General features: G+C 43.6%; 1 protein-coding gene across 1 annotated transcript in view; it reads right to left on the minus strand.

Moving 5' to 3' along the window:
* LOC308286198 (solute carrier family 22 member 23-like) overlaps window positions 1-20,573 on the minus strand; it is a 63,531-nt gene that overhangs the window by 7,006 nt on the left and 35,952 nt on the right. Inside the window, exons 4-9 of the mRNA XM_080727157.1 lie at window positions 14,129-14,297; window positions 11,873-12,000; window positions 8,980-9,082; window positions 6,285-6,529; window positions 4,523-4,555; window positions 1,350-1,479 (exon numbers count right to left, since the gene is read on the minus strand). Coding sequence (XP_080583283.1) covers window positions 1,350-1,479; window positions 4,523-4,555; window positions 6,285-6,529; window positions 8,980-9,082; window positions 11,873-12,000; window positions 14,129-14,297 — 808 coding nt within the window. The remainder of the gene's footprint in view (window positions 1-1,349; window positions 1,480-4,522; window positions 4,556-6,284; window positions 6,530-8,979; window positions 9,083-11,872; window positions 12,001-14,128; window positions 14,298-20,573) is intronic.

The raw sequence follows: 20,573 nt of genomic DNA on the forward strand, positions 1-20,573 counted from the left end.
TCAATACAAAGAAGCCTAGTGCGCGCGTTCATGTGTTAGAAGCCCCAACTGCAGTACCTAAAAACAGCCACCATGTCCATGGCGCTTCAGAGCTCACCCAAGGTTCTGGGGGCTTGGTGTACACTCATAGTGTCATTTTATCCCACGGCAGCAGAGAGTGCTGCCGTACCACACATTCCTCTCCTGTCCTCTCTGCTGTTGACCACTAGAGAGCCCCTTCCTTGCAGGCACTGTGACAGCAGTGCAGCACCTTACATAACTAAGCATCATGAAAATCCAATGCTGTGTCATGTCATGTCCAGAGGGGAGGGGCAGGCTGACTTCACACAAGGTGCGGGTGTACGATTACGCAATAACATTGAACCCGTATGGGGCTGCTGTGTGGCTTTTCACCAGGTCAGTGATCTCGCACACCCAAGTAGTAATCTGCAGGTAGCTAACGCATCTGCAAGGACATTCATATACAGCAGGGGTCTTCAACGTTTTCAGGCCAAGGACCCCTTAGTTGAGAGAGAGATGAAGCAGGGACCCCCCAACTTTTTCATAGATTCCATATAGTTTCATTGTTAGACAGCACAATCATCAGTGTATTTTGGATTCATGTCGATTTGTTTTTTCAGATACGTATTTAATCACTTGAACTGTCAATACTTAATAAACTTGACATTCTTTTTCCCTCTACACCAAATCTCTTTGCCGAAAATAGCCAATCTACAAGCTCACAGCGAGGCATTGTGAGCTTGTAGATCTGCTATTTTTGGCTAAAGTTCTCAGAATATGGCGCTAGGATTCAAGTGGTTAATATAGAAAAGGAGAAAAAAGTTTCTATCACACAAAGATTTGGAGGGCCCCTGTAGTAACTCTGAGGACCCCCTGTTGAAGACCCCTGATATACTGCACATAATATTCATAGATACATCACATACATACGACAGACAGACAGACAAGACAAGACAAGACAAGACAAGACAAGACAAGACAGATATAGATAGACAGAATCTGTCTGATACTTAATTGATCTTGAAGGATTCAGATAACTCACAGCATGCACAGTTACAGGTTATGTAGCCTCCAGCTGGTTTCACTCTACTGTTGGTAAATAAAACCATCTTAAATCTAATTACCTCAATAAACTCCCATCAATAAAAAGTCGTCATAATTATGTCTAGGGTCATAAATGTATGATGATTTATGTCACATTAAAATTGTAGCAGTGGACAGGGAACTAGTCAACTTAACTGCTGCAATAAGGTAATAGTCTTGTTAAATATGATATGATGATATTAATTCTATGAACCCCCTTTTCAGAGCCCTGAGATGGTTCAGTCTTAGTGTTTGGGTGGGCTCACCTGATGACAGTAGGGGTGATCTCTGCACAGAAGAAGATGCTCAGGTTGCTGACTGCATGGGAGGAGAACATGCCAATGATGGAGAAGGCAATGGAGAAGTTCCTATGCAGCGTATCCGAGTGGTTCTGCTCTGCAGACAAAGCAAAAGACACACACATATGCAGACACACACACACACACACACACACACACACACACACACACACACACACACACACACACACACACACACACACACACACACACACACACACACACACACACACACACACACACACACACACACAGGTTTTGGTTTACTGCACACTGTTGTGATTGTAAAGTGAAGACCTAGACCTGCCTTATGGAATGTAAAATCACAACAATGTACATAATGTATGCTTTATGCCTGATTTGCACATGGTCATGCATCGTGTCACGCACACAAAATAGCTGATATACAACGCTCACGACACATCTCAGTGTGATGCGTTGTGCCCTTAGATCTGGCTTTTTAATTGATTGCAAAAATGGGAAATCACAAAAGAAATGGTAGAAAAAGCATGCATTAAAGTCAAAAGCATTGCATGTGAATTTAACTGCATTTTTCCTTCTTTGTATGGAGCTTCATGTTACCTCCCCCAACATCTCCCCTCCCTACTGAAGAACTTCCCCAGCCAACCAGTAGGGGTCACTAGTACAGCAACAAGGACATGAACCCCTCACTGGCTTCCCACCAGCAGCAGAAGCACTGCTGCCATGAACTGGGCCATGGTCTCTGTGGTGGTGGGCAGATTTTGTACCTCCATACATGAGCAGGCCGTGTTTTTTTAAATAACTTTTTTCATTTATTTTTAATAATTTAATTTTTAATTAATCTATCATGGTTAAAATGGAGTTTGAAGTTACAATGGGTGTGTATGGGGAGAAGCCTTGGAGGAGGAGGGCCTGGTAACATTTACATAAAATATCTAAATATTGAATGAAGCAAATTTCAAAACTGTTCAGGGTGTTCATAAAAGCCTGATTAGACGATAAAATGTAAAAAAAAATAGTAAAAAAAAAAGTGAAATATCCCTTTAAGTAACAAATGTGATACTTTTTCCACCACTGAAAGCTACATTGTCGTTTCCCCCAAAGGCTTTCCTCCAATCCAACCCATCTGATTCTGAAGGATAATTTAGACTGAAACAAGGCTTAAATTCCCATGGACGTGAATGAGTCATGTTTAAGTTGTCCTAAAAGCAGGATCATAGGAGACGGGGCTTCTGTGACCAGCTGTAATATCTAATCCCCCGTTGGACCACAGGATGGCTCGTTCTGCTGCCCAGTGGGGGGGATTACGTGGGAGTGAATGGAGAGATTGATAAACCGATTGGAGCAGAGTGGCGAGGGTTCAAACCAAAACAGAGGGCTCTGTTCTCCTCCGACACAAAAGCCAGGAAATGAGTGAAGAGTGAGGACTTTAATTACACCTGAGACTTCATCAGGACAGAGTTTCTCTACAAAGAAAAGTCCTCTGCATCAGTTTAACTCAAGAGAGTGTCCAAATGGAAACAAATGGACCCACTTGTACACTCTTCAGGGGTTCGATTAAAAGTAGAGATGTTTGTGTACAGTACTGATGGATACATAGGATAGATTGTTTACGTACACTTACGGCATATCGTCGTTGTCGGGTGGAAACCTTGTATGTCCAAAAGCGTTCGTTTTGTATTTATCATTTAAAAAAATAACTAAACTAGTGAAAACAGCTGATCTACAAGCACACAACGCCTCGCACCGCAAGGCGTTGTGTGCTCGTAGATCTGCTGTTTTCACTAGTTTTGTGCGACGGCCTTGTATGATGAAGGAGGGCTTTACTTTACGAAAAAACTTACACATTTGAAACTTGGAGATACAAGGTTTCTGCCCGACAGTGATATACTATACAATCATAGACTCTTCCTGAGAGAAGCAGTGGGAGGTTTTCTGTTCCTGTGTACAGTATCTTGCCTACCCGCACCTCCACCCGGATGTGCACGAGAGCTACTGACAGTGTTGACTCATAGACTTATGTTTATGTAAATTGTATACTTAGACCTGTTAATAGCTCATACAGTCCAAGTGCAGCGGGCCAAGCAAGGATCCTAAAGCTAGACTCACACTAAAAGATAATCGGTGATTTGGGGTCGGAAAATAACCCTTAATAGAAATCCTGTTGTGACGTGATGCCTCATCTTTTTCAAAAATAATGTAGCGCGTGCATGTTTAAGATGATCTGATAAGAGAATCTAACAAGATTATCCTGTAGTGCGTGATGCTACCAGATTTCAAAATCATTTAAGAATTTAAAAATCCATCCGTGTGAGTCCAGCTTTAATCTCCTTTTGGTTGGTGGTACTGTATACCGAATCCCGGTTTACTATTTTAAAAATTCTTGCTTGTATCTCTTTTTTCTGTCTGTTTTTTCCCAGTTTCATACTGGGACACTGCCATGACAACTGTATTGAGTCAAAAAAATAATACAATACTTAATAAACTTGACATTCTTTTTCCCTCTACACCAAATCTCTTTGCCGAAAATAGCCAATCTACAAGCTCACAGCGAGGCGTTGTGAGCTTGTAGATCTGCTATTTTTGGCTAAAGTTCTCAGAATATGGCGCTAGGATTCAAGTGGTTAATATAGAAAAGGAGAAAAAAGTTTCTATCACACAAAGATTTGGAGGGCCCCTGTAGTAACTCTGAGGACCCCCTGTTGAAGACACTGCCATGACAACTGTATTGAGTCAAAAAAATAATACAAATAAAAATAATAAAAAGGAAAGAAAAAGTGGAGCAAGCGTGATTGAGTATTCACAATTTTCATATTGATATAGGGGTGATTTTGGGGCAATATATTTTGGATCCTTCCCAAACTCAATGAACCTCATCTAACACAATGGTGCGGACTGAGCTTAGAACTGAATATAATACACACACTACTACTCTGTATATATAGTTTTATATTTGTGACGATATTAGATTTTGGTGTAATTCTTTATGTCATAATTATGAATTTAATACATACAGTAGGACCCCAATGGACACAAGATCGCAATTACCTTTTTGGTGTTATCACTGTGTATCACTACTACACTTTGTACTTGTGCAGTTTGCATTTCTGTTTAACAAAGTATTCAATTCAGAATTCAAAACAAAGAGAGGATCCTACCTATATTCAGGTGGTGGCTGTATTTCCCCAGCACTGGGGAGGAATTAAAGATGGAAAAGGAAAATGGATTAGTCATTGTCACCTAGGAAGAAAACAATATGTATGTAATACCACCAAATTGTCACAACAGAGCTGAACTAATAGGTAAAAAAAAAACATCAAAAGAGCGAAAGAAAAAAAAACATGCGCACGCACGCTTGCGCGCGCACACACACACACACACACACACACACACACACACACACACACACACACACACACACACACACACACACACACACACACACACACACACACACACACACACACACACACACACACACACACACACACACACACACACACACACACACACAGAAAAACCTTTTCAGCACGGCAAGCAAAGCACTTCAAAGAGAACATGAAAACACACAAGCGTAACCTTCATGTGTAAACTCTTGTTAAACATTAATTAAGAGTGACTTTGTTCACAAAGTGAATGGAATGGCTTGTAGTGTACCATTCTGATGATCTTGAATTGCCTTCCTACACATTGACAGCAAGGCAGCGTGTAATCACATAATTACGCAAAAGCCTGTCGCGGCACAACAACTGTAAAAGGCACCGCAATTCTGACCCTTGTTTCGTAGCAATCAACAATGGGGTTTTTAAGCACTCAGTGTGTCTATTTAACTCTGAACGTGTACAAAATGGAACCAAATGGACTCCGTAAGGGTCCATTTGGTTCCAGTTGTACACGCTCAGAGTTAAATTACACGCTCGGTTTATCAAATGACACGCTCAGAGTTGAATTAACACTCTGGACTTTACAGTGTAATGTTGGCATATTGTAGGTTCAAGTCACTGGAATGAATGTGGGTGTTTGGAGCGTTCTGTGGGAGAGACATTGGACTCAAATGCGAGTGAAGACACGTCTCTAATCTAAGGACTGATATGAGGGTCACATAATATAATGTGCTCATTCATGCCATGCATGGAGGTCAAATTTGGCCCTTGGTATTATAGAACACAAGAAGCCTGTTTGTGTTTGCACGTGTTGCGTAGGCCTTGTCACAACTATTACATAATCGCCTGATCCCAGTTGCTTGAGCTAATCGCAATTATTTTTGCTTAATCGTGAGAATGGTTTCCTTTCATCTGCGTAAAGACATATCATATTTCTATTCATCTGTCAAAAACAGATGGATTAAATTAACAGAAATGTTGTATTTCCATGGCGATTGATAACATTGCAGCTTTACAAGCTCACAATACATGACAGATAGTAGATCTTCACTATTGTTTAAATGTATTTTTATTTATATAGCGTTGTCTTGTGAGCTTGTAGATCTGCTATTTTTGAGAAATCTTGTGCAAGTCTTTGAATATTTCAAATCCTTCTAAGTTTTTTTTAAAAACCTATGTTTCTATGTCAGTGGTGCCCAAATCTTTTCATGTGAAGGACCCCCAAAATGATACGTATTTGTCCACAACACCCCCATCTCAAAATATTTAGTTCCAGGGACCTGCCAGAATTAAAATTTGAGTAACAAATGTTCGCTTAAAAAAAAAAAATAGGATTCAAAGATATGCACACATTTTCACGACTTTTCAAAAATAGCAGATCTACAAGCTCGCAGCGCGGCACCGTAGCTAAAGTATAAAATAATTAAGGCCCCCTCCACCTTGGGCCCTAGTAACTCAGTCCCACTCCCCCCCCCCCCCTTGTGACGCCCCTATGAGTACTTCTTTCTCCACTTTGGTCACAAGCGATTCCACTCACAATTGAGGAGGCCCAGCTGCAGCAGGGATGCCAGCGCGGTGATGATCATGAACATGAGCAGACCCCCCCGCCGGCCCATCAGGCCCACCGCCGGGCACAGAGCCAGCAGGGACGCCACGCCGATGCCCGCCATGGTGTAGTAGTCAGCATAGAAGTTATTGAACATGGTGTTGCTCTGGAGCTCCTCCACCTCCAGGTCCATCATGCTGCGAGCGAAGCAGTGGTGGATCCCATAGCCTGTCAGCCTGCACGCACACACACACACGCACAGGCGCACGCACGCACGCACACACACACACACACACACACACACACACACACACACACACACACACACACACACACACACACACACACACACACACACACACACACACACACACACACACACACACACACACACACACACACACACACACACACACACACACACACAGAAAGAGAGAATAAGTATGGCTGGGGAGAGGGGTGTCGCACCAAAATTATGGGCCCTGGGTAAAAGGATTCACTGCGGGCCCTCCATGAATGTTCTTCATAGGGGGAGGAGGTTTAACCCATTTAGACTGGGAACGCATTATTATGCATTATTTTGTGCTTTAACTATTGAAAAATAGCAGATATACAAGCTCACGGTGCCGCGCTGTGAGCCTGTAGATCTGCTATTTTTGAATACCGGTATTTCAAATCCTTCTAAGGTTTTTTGAAAAACCTATGTTTCTATGTCAGCGGTGCTCAAACCTTTTCAAGTGAAGGACCCCCAAAATGATATGTATTTGGCCACGGACCCTCATCTCAATATATTTAGTTCCAGGGACCCCCCCAGAATCAAAATTAGAAAAATACATATATTCAAAGATTTGCACGCATTTTCACGACTTTTCAAAAATAGCAGATCTACAAGCTCGCAGTTAGCTTGTATATCTGTTATTTTTCAATAGCTAAAGTATAAAATAATTAAGGCCCACTCCACCTTGGGCCCTAGTAACTCAGTCCCACCCCCCCCTTTGTGACACCCCTGGCTGCGGAGAATGTAGAGAATAGTAAGGAGCACGGAATAAGAATATAAAATGTGACAGCCAGGGAGAGGAGTGTATACACAGTGACAATCCAACGTGTCATTAAGGTGAATGATTTGGACAGTGTGTGTCATAGGGGATGTGCAGGAAGATGAGGGAGCGTGGGTCGTGGGAAGGGAAGATGGAAATGTGAAGGGAGAACAGTGAGAGAAGGATAGGGGGAGGGGGGGAGAAATAAGGAAAGAAAGAAAGAAAAAGATGAGCAAGAACAAGAGAAAGAATGCAAGAGAAGAGGAGGGATACAAGATGAAGGATGAAGATACCGTGGCTGGGAACGGAAGAGAGAGGAAGAGGAGAAACAATTCTATGTTTATCTCTTTGTTTTCATCCGTTCCTTAGACACGAGCGCCCGCGCGCACGCACACACACACACACACACTCTGTGTGTATCTATCTACTGTTCCACGAGAACAGAGCTCATGTATAATTCATGGTGAGTTAGGGAGTCAGGGACACCATGCACTGAGGCAGAGTCAACATTGTATCTGTGGAACTAAGGATGAGGTCTAAGGTGGGGGGGGGGGGGGGGGGGGGGGGGGGGAGGAGAAGAGAGATACAGTAATGCTTCAGATAAGTGGGGAGAGCAACAGCCATATGGACAGACAGACAGACAGACAGACAGACAGACAGACAGACAGACAGACAGACAGACAGCTGCTGGATACAAGTGGAGAGGTTCTACTGATCAATAGAGTATCAAGCTCCCAAGTCAATAGTATCATCTTGGACTTGGAAAACCATACACATCTGACTGGCACCTCCTTGGCACACACCCACACACAGTGTTGGGAAGGTTCACATTCTACATGAATTAGTTCAGTTCATAGTTCATAATTCAACATTTTTAACTAAAAGTTCTTGGTTCCAAAAATGAACTAGTTTAGTTATTTTATTATTATTATTATTTTCAATACGTTGCGGCGGGCTATCATTTGTCAACATTATTGACCCAACCCATTATAGAACCACACACAGCAATTATTTCATCCAATTTAACATTAAGGTGCCCACAATGTTCAGGTGCCCACTCTTCCTGCACCCCTTTGCCACCGAATGTCCCACGTTGCTTCTGTCTTGTCATAAAGCTGATAAGCTTTTATTGTGAAGGCAAAGGTTTTTTAACGTCCCACATCCTGAGAGTTTCCATGTGGTGAAAATAGCTGATCTGCAAGATCACAACGTGTCGTGGATGCGACGTGTTGTGAGCTTGCAGATCACCTATTTTCGGCATGCAACACGCCGTACGACCAAGTCTAAGTCAGGCTTTAATTGGGAGACGGACGAGGAGGCGACGCACACACCGCGCTTCAAAGTGAATGCAAAGAAAGTCGAGGCGACGTGCGACTGGGCGCAGCGCGAACAAGATGAACGAGCGTCGTTCACAACGCCAGAATGAACGCGCTCCAACGATAACGTTCATTTAGCGGAAATACAGTAAGTTCAATTCATATATGATGAGTTCATGAGTGATCGTTCATTGAACGATCGTTCATTGAACGCGTTCAGGCACAACACTGCAAACACACACACACACACGTCCCAAAGACCACAGCATGGTGAAAAACACACGTAAAGGTTCATAAATTATGCGATTTCATCACACTGCATGAACTACTCACGAGTTGACGCAGAGCACCACAATGTTCTTCCACAGGTTCCTCGTCCCGACCATTTTCACTATGCAGGTTTTTTTGGGTTTCTTTTGGAGGCTCCTCTGCAGCTCTGCAAGAGACGAAACAGAAAACAAGAGACGTGTGTCACTGTCTACACGTGACTCATCTCCTCAGTCAACGAGGGGAGGAAGTCCTCGAGAGATGATGCATGGAATGACAGGTACAACAACATCCGGGGAAGATGCCATCTGGTATGCGAGGACTGATGAGACAGTGAATAGAAGGAGGAATGTGCTGTCAGGACAACGCCCCGAAACTGCGGGTGACGCGGGAGGGAACGAGGCATCTTGGATGTTTTTTTTGGGGGGTAGGAAGCGGTGTTGCCGAGGAAACTAACCCCTGCATTCTGATGCTGCCAGACATGTGTGCCTGCTGATCCCCATCACTGCACAACATTTTCTCCCTGGCCATATCCTGGTTATTATTTCTGATGAAATCGGGCCAAGGAAAATACAGACGCTATCAGACTAATCCTCCCAAAGGGCATTTTAATAATTCAAGACTTTCTAGAGCTTACATCTACAGTCGCCGTGTACACTGTGGGCTGTTTCCCTTTATGTCTACTTTGACATTGTTATGTGCAGATGAATCACTATGCTGCTCATTCGGTACAGAACAACACAGTGTGTGTGTGTGTGTGTGTGTGTGTGTGTGTGTGTGTGTGTGTGTGTGTGTGTGTGTGTGTGTGTGTGTGTGTGTGTGTGTGTGTGTAGCTATTTTCATCAAGTAATTTCACTTAAAAGGCTTGGCGACAGCCAGCTACTGTATTAGGCAGGAGAGGGCAAGTAAAATGTCCAAGGCAACGCAGTTTTCTGAAACGCTACATCAGCACAGAGTCACCGGGTGCTTGAGAATCTGCATATGCACTGCTGATTTACGTGCAGGTGTTGTGACTGAACGATGCCAATGTAAGCAACACCAGACAAAGAAAGTGCACTGCACTGTAGTACTGTAAGTAAACATGACTAATAGAAGTTACAGTGCAATAGGGCACTCAACGATGTCCTCTGAAAACAACATAGTTATGTCCGCTCTCCTCATAAAGAGGACAAACAACTTGACTAGTGGATATTACTTTAATGGCTTTGATAACCGTTTCTAAAAATCGGGTCCCTGAACCACCAGGGTCCAAGGGTCCAAATGGACCCTTATGGGTGCAACTCTGAGACTGTAAAAATGGAACCGAATGGACGCGTAAGGGTCCATTCCGTTCCTTTTGTACACTCTCAAGCACTGGGTATGTTACAGTTTAGGTCCCAGGGATTAAAAATAGATTGTGTGCCTATCAAAGTGGGGTGGCGTTGAAATGTAAAGGGCAGAGAATCACTGGCTGATAACTACAACTGTGAATCCAGGCACACATAGACATGAATGGGGGCTTGAGCCCCTGCCTTTTTATCCGTCTGTAAAAAAGTGCCCTCTCCAGGCCATGAATGCAGTTTTTACTATGGTGAAAGAAATGCAAATGCCATCTTTCCATGCCATACCTGAAGGCAGCATTCAAGAGGATTGCCATGTCCAAACTCTCTTGAACTTGAATGCATCATCTTATGTTGAAAGAATTGCCCTCACTGAGTAGAAATCCTTGCCGTACGCCACATCTCCAGTATTGCCTTTTTTATGCTTAGTTTAGGGTCACTGGGTGGTATCAAGTATTGAAAATAGCCGACCTCCAAGCTCACACCGCGTCGCAGCGTGACACGTTGTGAGCTTGGAGGTCTGCCATTTTCAATATTTTCACCAAAAGGCCCTTTTAGACATTTCAGCCCCTGCCTCTCTAACATTCTCTGCACGTTCCTGTATGAATCCATGTGGAGGACTCATGTTCTGCAGTCTGTAAACGTCTCTGCGCACTCTATCAACTCATGGCAATAATGACAAATGACTGGCCGAAGGCTCACAGGTTTACCACCCACCAGTCCCTGTGGAGTTATGCTGGGAACCCACCAAAAAAAGTGTCGCTCACGCGCATTATTGTGCACGGAGGTTTGTGTGCAACTGTTCACGCTAAACCTGCCCACAGCAGGATGTCTGGTCAATGCAATTATTATAATTCTTTTGCCAAGAGCGCAACTAAACTGCATACAACTTCACTATCTATAGCTTGGTTTTACACAATATACTTGTTTTGTTTCATTACAGCCTTTATTTGGTTTAAGTATTGTAGTCTCTATAAATGTTATTGTCCATTTTCATTGCATTGGAATTTAATTCAATTAATTGTAAAATGAATGACAGGCACAAAATGAATGAATGTTTATAAATGCTATGAAAACCAGTAAGACGGGCGTCCGCTGGCCTACTGTTCCAGGCGCATACCACATAGGCATTGATGCCTGACGGCGTCACCTGTTCGATTCCCGATCCGGACAACCTTTTCTGCATGTCACTCCCCGTCTCTCCCCCCATTTCAGTCTACTGTCCTATCCAATAAAGGCATAAAAGCCCAAAAACAAATCTAAAAAAAAGAAAATCGGGAGATAAGCGACCGTCACGTCGCCAAAATCTGTAGAGCAGTGTCCAAAAATGTGTTTAGCAAAAATCTGCCTGATGGTGGCGCTAGAAGAGGGCCATGTGAGAAAACAGGGGCGGAGGTTGTGACTTGCCAGCCAAGGAGTGTGTGTGCAAAGTTTGGCATGGATAGGGGCAACGGTGCCGGAGATAAGAGTAGGGGCAAATGTGTGACGTGACTGACAGACTGACTAAAGGACAGACAGCCCGTGGAGGTTTTGATAGTAACTGCGACCTGAATGTTAAAATGAAGATAGGCAATCACAACCCACAAAATATTAGTGATAACGTAATATTGACTCTGTGACAATCTGTGTGCTTCCATTACCTGTAAGGATCTGATCGACGTCCAGATCCACGTTGGCCTGGTTCTTCTTAGCGATATAGCCCATGATCCACTTGGAGCGGCAGTACTGCTGCGTGGCCAACAGCCACCGCAGTGACTCAGGGAAGATCCTGAGAAGACCACAGAACAGCTCTTTGTTAATTAGGCCTAGAATTACTCAATGCTTTTAACTACTGAAAAATAGCAGATGGCTGCGAGCTTGTAGATCTGCCATTTTTGAAAAATCATGAAAATGTGTGCAAATCTTTGAATATCTAATTTTTAAAGTGAACATTTGTAACTCAAATATTTGTTCTGGGGGGGTCCCTGATACAAAATATTTTGAGAAGGGGGTCAGCGGCCAAATACATATAATTCTAGGGGTCCTTGACATGAAAGAGTTTGAGAACCATTGATGTAGAAATTGACGTAGAAATTCAAAAAACCTTAGAAGGATTTAGAAGAATCGGGTCAAAATCGGGTCAAAATTCAAATGTTCACGATTTTTCTAAAATAGCAGATCTACAAGCTTGCAGCGTGGCACTTGCAGCGTGGCTTCGCACCGCGTTGTGAGCTTGTACAGTAGATCTGCTGTTTTCACTAGTTTGGGTCCCGGGCAAACGTCTAATTTCACTTTTGGGTCTTGAGCTAAAACGTTTGGGAACCACTGCTCTACACTTACTAAACTGGACCCGAGTCTTTTCAGTGTACACCAAATCTCTTCGACAAAAATATCCTTGTAGATCGGCTATTTTTGGCAGAATATGGAAGCTGGGGTTCAAGTAAGTGTGGTTAATAAGAAATGGACACTTGAGTATAAATTAAATGACTCCTTGCTTTCATCACAGACATGAAACGGGAGCCCGACTCAAATCTCAATATATCTGATAAGAATCCCTCACTTTGTGAAAAAGCTAATACTGCTAAGTGCATCGTGTCAGCAATATTGTACCCGACAGGGGGCCTTGAAATAGTTTACATTTCTTCTGAATGGAAAGCACTTTTGTTGTCCAGATGCATCACGGACATGCTTTGCGATACTACAAGGCAGGGACAAATCCCTGCTGCCTGCGAGGCCGGCCGTAGTGGAGTGGACTATATTAGCGTAATGTGTGTCATGGCAGGGTAAATGGAGGTTAATAAATGAGTGTTTAGTGCTTGAATCTTACCAAAATAGACTGCTGTAATAGTAGAGGTCATTGGAGACGACTTAACGATAAGGTATTAAACCTATTACTGCTGGGAATACGCTGCTGGAAATGCCCTTGAGGAGCCTGACATTCTGCGGATGCTTACTGTAGCTACTGTATATCGTTGCTGTCGGGCAGAAACCTTGTAAAACGTTACTTTTCAGGTAATGGAACAGATCACCTGTGTTCCAATGGATTAAATGCAACGTTTTAATAGATACATAATTACATATCCAATTATTTATGCACCAAATCTCTGTGTGCGTATCTGTGTGTCTGTCCTTTGCTCACCTTGAGAACCGGCCAACCGATCAACTTCAAACTTATCGCAGAGAACCCGGCGGGATTGCGGTGCCCGGTATGAAGTCGGCCAGCTCTACGGGTCTCTTAAAATAGGCAAATCCCCACATATGGTCGGATCAGTGTTCGGGATCTCCATAAACCGTAGCATATACGTATGACAGTTATTGCTTAACCAGAGGGGCATGTGTTCCCAACAAGTAGTTTATAAAACCCACAGGCAAACCTAGACCTAAGCACTTCACAGTTCACACTTGCAATGCATTCCTATTTTGGGCATGTCATTACAGTATATGCTAAATGTTTCACTGAATCACAAAATGTACCTTCCTTCTGTCCTCAGCCATTCGATCTGAACTTGCACTTGGGCATTGACCATTGGCATATAAAGAGAGTGAGGAAGTAGATTTTTGTGAACTCTCACACAGCTAAGACTCTGATGTAACCCTAACCCTCATCTATTTTTCTCCTCAGTGAGTTGACCAACAGTATTGGACAATAGCTCCAAATAGCGCAGTGCCAGACTTAATTGATCGGCAGGCAGGCATGTGGCAGTGCGCACAACTAGTTTGGCACTGATCGGTTCAGCAGTTTCCGAAATGAGCTCCAGACAAATGGACACACACACGCAGATGGACAGACCCTCTTTATAGCCTCTAAAGGAGACGCGCTGTTAAAAAGGGGCCTTTAAATGTTCAAATATTCATGGAAAGCCATTATATGACGGTTCCGTGCTAGTGTGTGGCAGACAGGATCCCTTTCCCCTCACCAGATGTAGGACAGCATAAGCAGCAGTGGGCAGATGATGACAGCCTGCAGAACCTGCCAGTCGCGACAGAAGTACGCCACGCCTGGCATGGCCAGCTGCCCACCCAAGACCACAAAACTGGCCACCATGGTCATGGAGAACCGCCATCCTGGAAGACACAGCTCGATTCCTGGCAGAAAGAACACAAGGCAGAGGGGAAAAGGTCATGGTTATTCTATAAAGCAGGGGTCTTCAACATTTTCAGGCCAAGGACCCCTTGAGAGAGAGATGAAGCAGGGACCCCCACAACCTTTTCATAGATTCCATATAGTGTCATCGTTTGACAGCACAACCGTCAGTGTATTTTGGATTCATGTCAATTTGTGTTTTCAGATATTTAACCACTTGAACCGTCAATACTTAATAAACTTGAGCTTTCACTCTGTACTTAATCTGCTCTTTTTCCCCTCAACACCAAAGCTCTTAGCCGAAATTGTGTCTAAAGTTCTCAGAATATGGACATTAGGGGTCAAGTGGTTAATATAAAAAAGGAGAAAAAGGGTTTCTAGTACACAAAGATTTGGAGGACCCCCTGTAGTAACTCCTAGGGCCCCCAAGGGGTCCCGGACCCCCTATTGAAGACCCCTGCTATAAAGGACATTAAAATGACGGGGGGAAATAGATTGACTTTATGATGAAAAACTCAGGCGTCATCTTTCGACAGTTTTATTTCTAAAATAAATACCATTGTGAATAAAATGTCGGATCTAGCACTCTCTGTCTAATAGAGACAGCCAACTGTCCTAGAGAATTGTTGTGTATGAAATTAAAACTTGGGGGATTTAATTGTACCAGCCTTATTCCAAATGACCTAATCTTTCAATTAAGCAGACACACAGAATGTGGGTCAATACTAAACATGGCACACAACTCAACATTATTTACATTTAAGACAAAATTCAGAAGAATCAGAGATAAATCTGTGTCTATAGTTGTTGTTATTCAGTGCAGCGAGGCAGTGGGCTTCTGGGGCGTTGAAGTAGAAAGAGCTTCCTTGTACTCATTCCTCCTCTATCAGAATGGCACCGATTCATTCAGCCAGTGATTAGCATGCACGCCACGCTGGCTGGCAGCAACCAGAGCCACTTCAGCCCTTTAACTCTCAGATACCTGGAACGCGCCCGAGTCGCGTTAGATTTGAACCACTTTAACCATTATTTTATGCTTTAACTATTGCTTGTAGATCTGCAATTTTTGAAAAATCGTGAAAATGAGTGCAAGTCTTTGAATATATTTGACCCGATCTTTGACCCGACTTCCAAATCCTTCCTCTAAATCATGCTGTTCTCAAACTTTTTCATGTCAAGGGCCCCCAAAATATCTCAAAATCTGTTGTTCCAGGGACCACCCAGAAGCAAATATTAAAGTTACAAATGTTAGGTTTTAAGTAGATATATTCAAAGACTTGCAAAAAAAAAATCATGATTTTTCAAAAATAGCAGATCTACAAGCTCGCAGCGCGGCACTCGGTGCCGCGCTGTGAGCTTGTATATCTGCTATTTTTCAATAGTTAAAGCAGTCAATAATCGTAGGCCTAAATGGGTTAAGCCCAGTTCAGATACTTCAGAACAAAGTTTCGCGACAAGACAACGCCGTTCTATGCTCGGTTTGTACTTTTTTGTAAGATTGATGTTGCGTACTGAAAAACAACACATACACAAGCATTGCGAGCTTGTAGATGTAGACTATTTTCCGTATGGAATACGTCATACGACATAAGCATTAGAATGTTGCGAAGGATAATCGCAACGGTCTGAATCTGCAATGCATGGAGCGTGGACTCCATCCATGCATCCATCTTTGGATTAAACTGCAGAAGCAGGAACACGGGCATTCTTGCTGTTGCCTGCCCTACTTCATTCATCCCTCTCTATCTCACGCATCACTTTCTATTTTTTGGGTCTGGGTCCTTTTCTGCAGCCGAGGCACGCGGCCCAGTCTCCAGATGGGCCTTTCAAGGTGACAGGACCGGAATAATACAGTGGGTGTCGGCAGCTCTGTTTCGTTCCAGAGGAAAAGCCTGGAATTTCAATTAGGACTTGCCCCCTCCTGAGGACATGAATAATGCCCTCTGTTCACAGACACTATCGCAGCTGGAATGACAAAGCCAATGAGCAGAGAGCGGGGCAATGGGAGCAAGGCCTGCTGGGATTGAACCAGCTAACCTCAAGCCTCCATCATGAGAGCAAACTCATGGATCACTGGTTTGTGTGGACTACATGGGGTCTGAATTCTTCAGCCACGCATGAGATGTCATGTGTACTGAACAGGTCAGTTTGCTGTGCCCGCACAGTATGTCCCGGGTACTTGCAGACTGTGTAAAAAAATGCTGAGACACGCGCTCACACGCACGCGCGCGCACACACACACACACACACATACACACAATATGGTACAAATTCAAAGACATCTTGTGACATATAAATGTATGACATAACATCGTAAGCACACATCGCCCTTTCAGGAATACAATACGTATACTGTAAACATTAACTGTGGATGGAATCTACAGTAGCAGCAGAGGTTTGCAGAGTTGAGCTCCTTACCCCTGCTTACCCTATAATCCTCCATATCCCACTAAATCAACACTCCCACAATGCCTTGCACGATCTGGGTTTCAGTAACACACACATATCCACCCGTAGATCATCTGATGTAAACCATAAGGCAAGCACTCAACCCAGTGCACCAACCCAAAGCCCAGTGGGTGACAAGGCAGTGCTATTTAACCACTTGAACCCTGGCATGACATCCATACATTTGGCATGTCATTATAGGGCCGGGGGAATGTCATTGTAACATACAGTAGGCCCAGGGGCGTCAATTGGGTATGGCAGGGGTATGCAGCTGCCATACCCTGGGTCCAGGGGGGAACATAAAAGTTACTTTTAAAATTAAATATAAATCCATGAATGTCTCTTTGTCTATCTGTGCTGGCTATTATGTTGTTAAATTACAGTCAAATAACTACAAATGCAAAATTTTATGCTAAGGTATGGCAACATGACTGGTGTCTTGCACGCGCGCCTTTCACCAGTCATGTTGCCATACCTTAGCTTTTTCTGAACTGACGCCACTGAGTAGGCCGGGCTTCAGTGGTTAAAGGCTAACAAAGGGGATCTTTCAAAGTTCCAATAAAATACTTATCATCATGTACACACACTGGTTGAAAGAAATAATAAAAAACTACATCATCAAAGTATGAGCCAATAGCCAATTAATAACCACGCTAATCCCCAAAGAAGCTTTAACTGATTTGCTGACTTTGCCAAAAACAACTGTGTGATTCACAGAGCCTCTCTCCTCTGGTACAAATCTCACCCGTACACTAGCCTTGTGTCAAGTACAGAATGTTCAGTGAAGGAGGTCCATTGTTGTAGAGTGAAACAACTGTACTGGGTTGATCACTTCACTAGGGGCCCTCAGAGGGGCCACCGCCTGTCCCCAGGCCAGCAGCTTAATGCCACCACTTTTCCTGGTCACATGTGCTCCTCACGGCCCCTGCCCATGATGTCACAAACTGATCCTGGCCACTGGGTTTGTGTGTCAAAGTCTTCTATATCCTGAGCCCATTCTAACAAGAACAAATTACCAAGATGTTATTGACTGGAACACCGTTTTCGACACCCTTATTTGTAAATCTGTGTATTACATATAGTAGATAGATATACAGTATATATCTGTAGCTAGATACATAGGCTACAGTAAATAGAGACAGACAGACAGACAGACAGACAGACAGATCGATATATACTGCAGATAATATATTCAAACTCAAGGCCCGGGGGCCAAATCAGGCCCTTGAATTAATTATCTTTGGCCCGCAGGATGATGTTTAATTACTATTAGAACTGGCCCGCTGGTATATTGCTCGCACCACATAATACTATAAGTCCCACAAAGCACTGTAAGTTCATTGGCGCGTATCGAGGGCCCGCGTCTTCACTATTCATCAGCAGCGGAAGCGGATCGCCTGTGGTCAACTTTCAGCAATAACTCTCCCCAAAAATAGCTAAACGAAAGGTGAACTCTGAAAACAGTGGTTTTCAAGCCAGGTGGGAGGCAGAGTACATGTTCATGGATGTAAAGGGCAAACCTGTGTGTCTTGTGTGTGTGGTGTGAGCTTTAATAATGCATTTTTTGCATTTATCTTGCTATTAATAAAACAGAATATACTGCAGCTGATTTTATTTATGTTTTACTTTATTCATTTAAAGATTAATGTTTATTTTGGCCCACTGTGTATTTGAGTTTGACATCCCTGCTGTAGATAGATAGATATTTGCAGCTATGCTGCTCTTCTATCATGTGACAGTCGGTGTAGGCTACAGCTGTGAATGGCTGTGTTGAAAAGTAACGAGTGCGGGATGTCCACTGGACTAGTGGTCCAGGCGCATATACCACATGAATGCCTGACAGCGCGTCGCAGGTTCGAGTCCCGATCCTGACGACCTTTACTGCATGTCAATCCCCGTCTCTCTCCCCATTTCCTGTCTACCTACTGTACAATCAATAAAGGCAGAAAAGACCCCTCGCCCCATAAAAAAGGAAGAGTAACAAGTGAGTAGCCTCAGTAACCAGGCTCACAACGTCAGGACTGGGAGTCCATTGCTGAATGCCACAGAGTCACTACAGGGTAATACAGGGAGAGACAGCTCTAACTTAGCAATAACTAGCGGACGGTACTAACGCCACTCGCCCCGGCAAATATTAATCGAACCAATCAAAAAGTTACGGCCACGCCCCTTTTCCCACAAGTTAATCTGTCTGGGACACCATGCTGGTATCCCAGTAAAAACAACACCTCTCCTCAATTTCCCCTCAGGGATTAATGAAGTATATCTAATCTCATCTCATCTCACCAACAGACTAGTACACAGAGTGGACAGTGTGTGTGTGTGTGTGTGTGTGTGTGTGTGTGTGTGTGTGTGTGTGTGTGTGTGTGTGTGTGCGTGTGTGTGTGTGTGTGTGTGTGTGTGCATACAGTATTTTCGTGCATGTGCGGTCCTATGGACTTTTGAGATAAGCCCTTAATCATTCATCATTTCTTGTTATCGCACAAAACAAACATGGCCAATTAGCCATAGTTCTAACGGTTCTTTGATCTACTATGTGGACTGCTCAACAAATGTGTAGCTGTCAACATCTGACTAAAACAGCTCAAAAGGTTTCTCAACCATTTGATGATGTAAAAGCATGGGATGTGTCTGTGCTGAATTATACACACAGCCCAATCTGGGAACCCAACATCAAAGAAAGGGCGGCACCCACTCGGTCTGTCTCTCTTCGTAGCCATCATTGACTCTGTCTCGAGAGATTGCACACAGCCAGCCTATCTATCATCTCTACAGCAGCTCCCAAATGGGAACATGCAGGTGACTGATAAAAGGTTCTCACTCAGACAATAAAAGATTCGGTCTCACCCACGCACAAACTGAGTGTGGCATTCATTATTTCCATCAATTGCAGAGACAATTTGCAGTGATTTTACATGCGAATTGTGTAAATCAATGGACTTAACTTGGGCATCTGTGGAATGAGAAAGTGTAGCAGGATAGACCTGCCCGAAGGCCTGAGGCCTAAAATCTCCCTTTCCCAGAGGGAAGGATTCCCCTTTGGATGAGTGGTAGCCGTTTGATTCCCCACTCCAGGAACCCCTGCTCGGATCCAGGTGTGTTATAACGGTACTGTTATAACAGCATGTTATAAGACACCCTACACAACACAGGTCACACTGTGTAGTGTGTAGGGTTGGGATCCTATTGGAATTTAACCATTCAGATTCCTTAACAGTCCGATTCCATAGCGGTTCCCTTCAACGATTCCTATAGGGGTTCAAAATGGACCCTTAGAAGTCTGTTACTCTCAAAGGGTACAAATGGTAAATGGCAAATGGACCCCACATGTCCATTTGTACCCTCTCAGAGTTATGTTGGGTCTTGAAATTCAAGTTTGATCGGCTATTTTTTGGCAAAGAGATTTGGTACAGAGTGAAAAAAAGACTGTATCAAGTATGTATATTTAACTCATTTGTAGCCAATCCCGAGAATACTCGTGAAAAATACTCGAGTATCATATGGTGCCGATCCCGAGTATACTCGTGAAAAGTACTCTATTACTGTAACGGCGGTTCTCCTACCCTGTAGCTGCGCGGAAGGTCCTGGCACAATCGCCCTCGCCGATTCATCATCATCACGGATCCACGTGCACAAAATAGTAATCCCATAACATTGAGGCAGACGGGAATCTCATCTTTAATGTCCATTATCTCCAAACAACACTTTCAAAGGGGAGGATGGCAGTAGATTCTCGCTAATAAAACACATGTTGAAAAGCAACGATCCGCCATTACACAACGGCATGTTGACGACGAGCGATTCCGGTGAATGACGTGATGACGTCAAAC

Source organism: Nannobrachium achirus, assembly GCF_963921795.1.
Source record: "Nannobrachium achirus genome assembly, chromosome: 5".
Lineage (NCBI taxonomy): Eukaryota > Metazoa > Chordata > Actinopteri > Myctophiformes > Myctophidae > Nannobrachium > Nannobrachium achirus.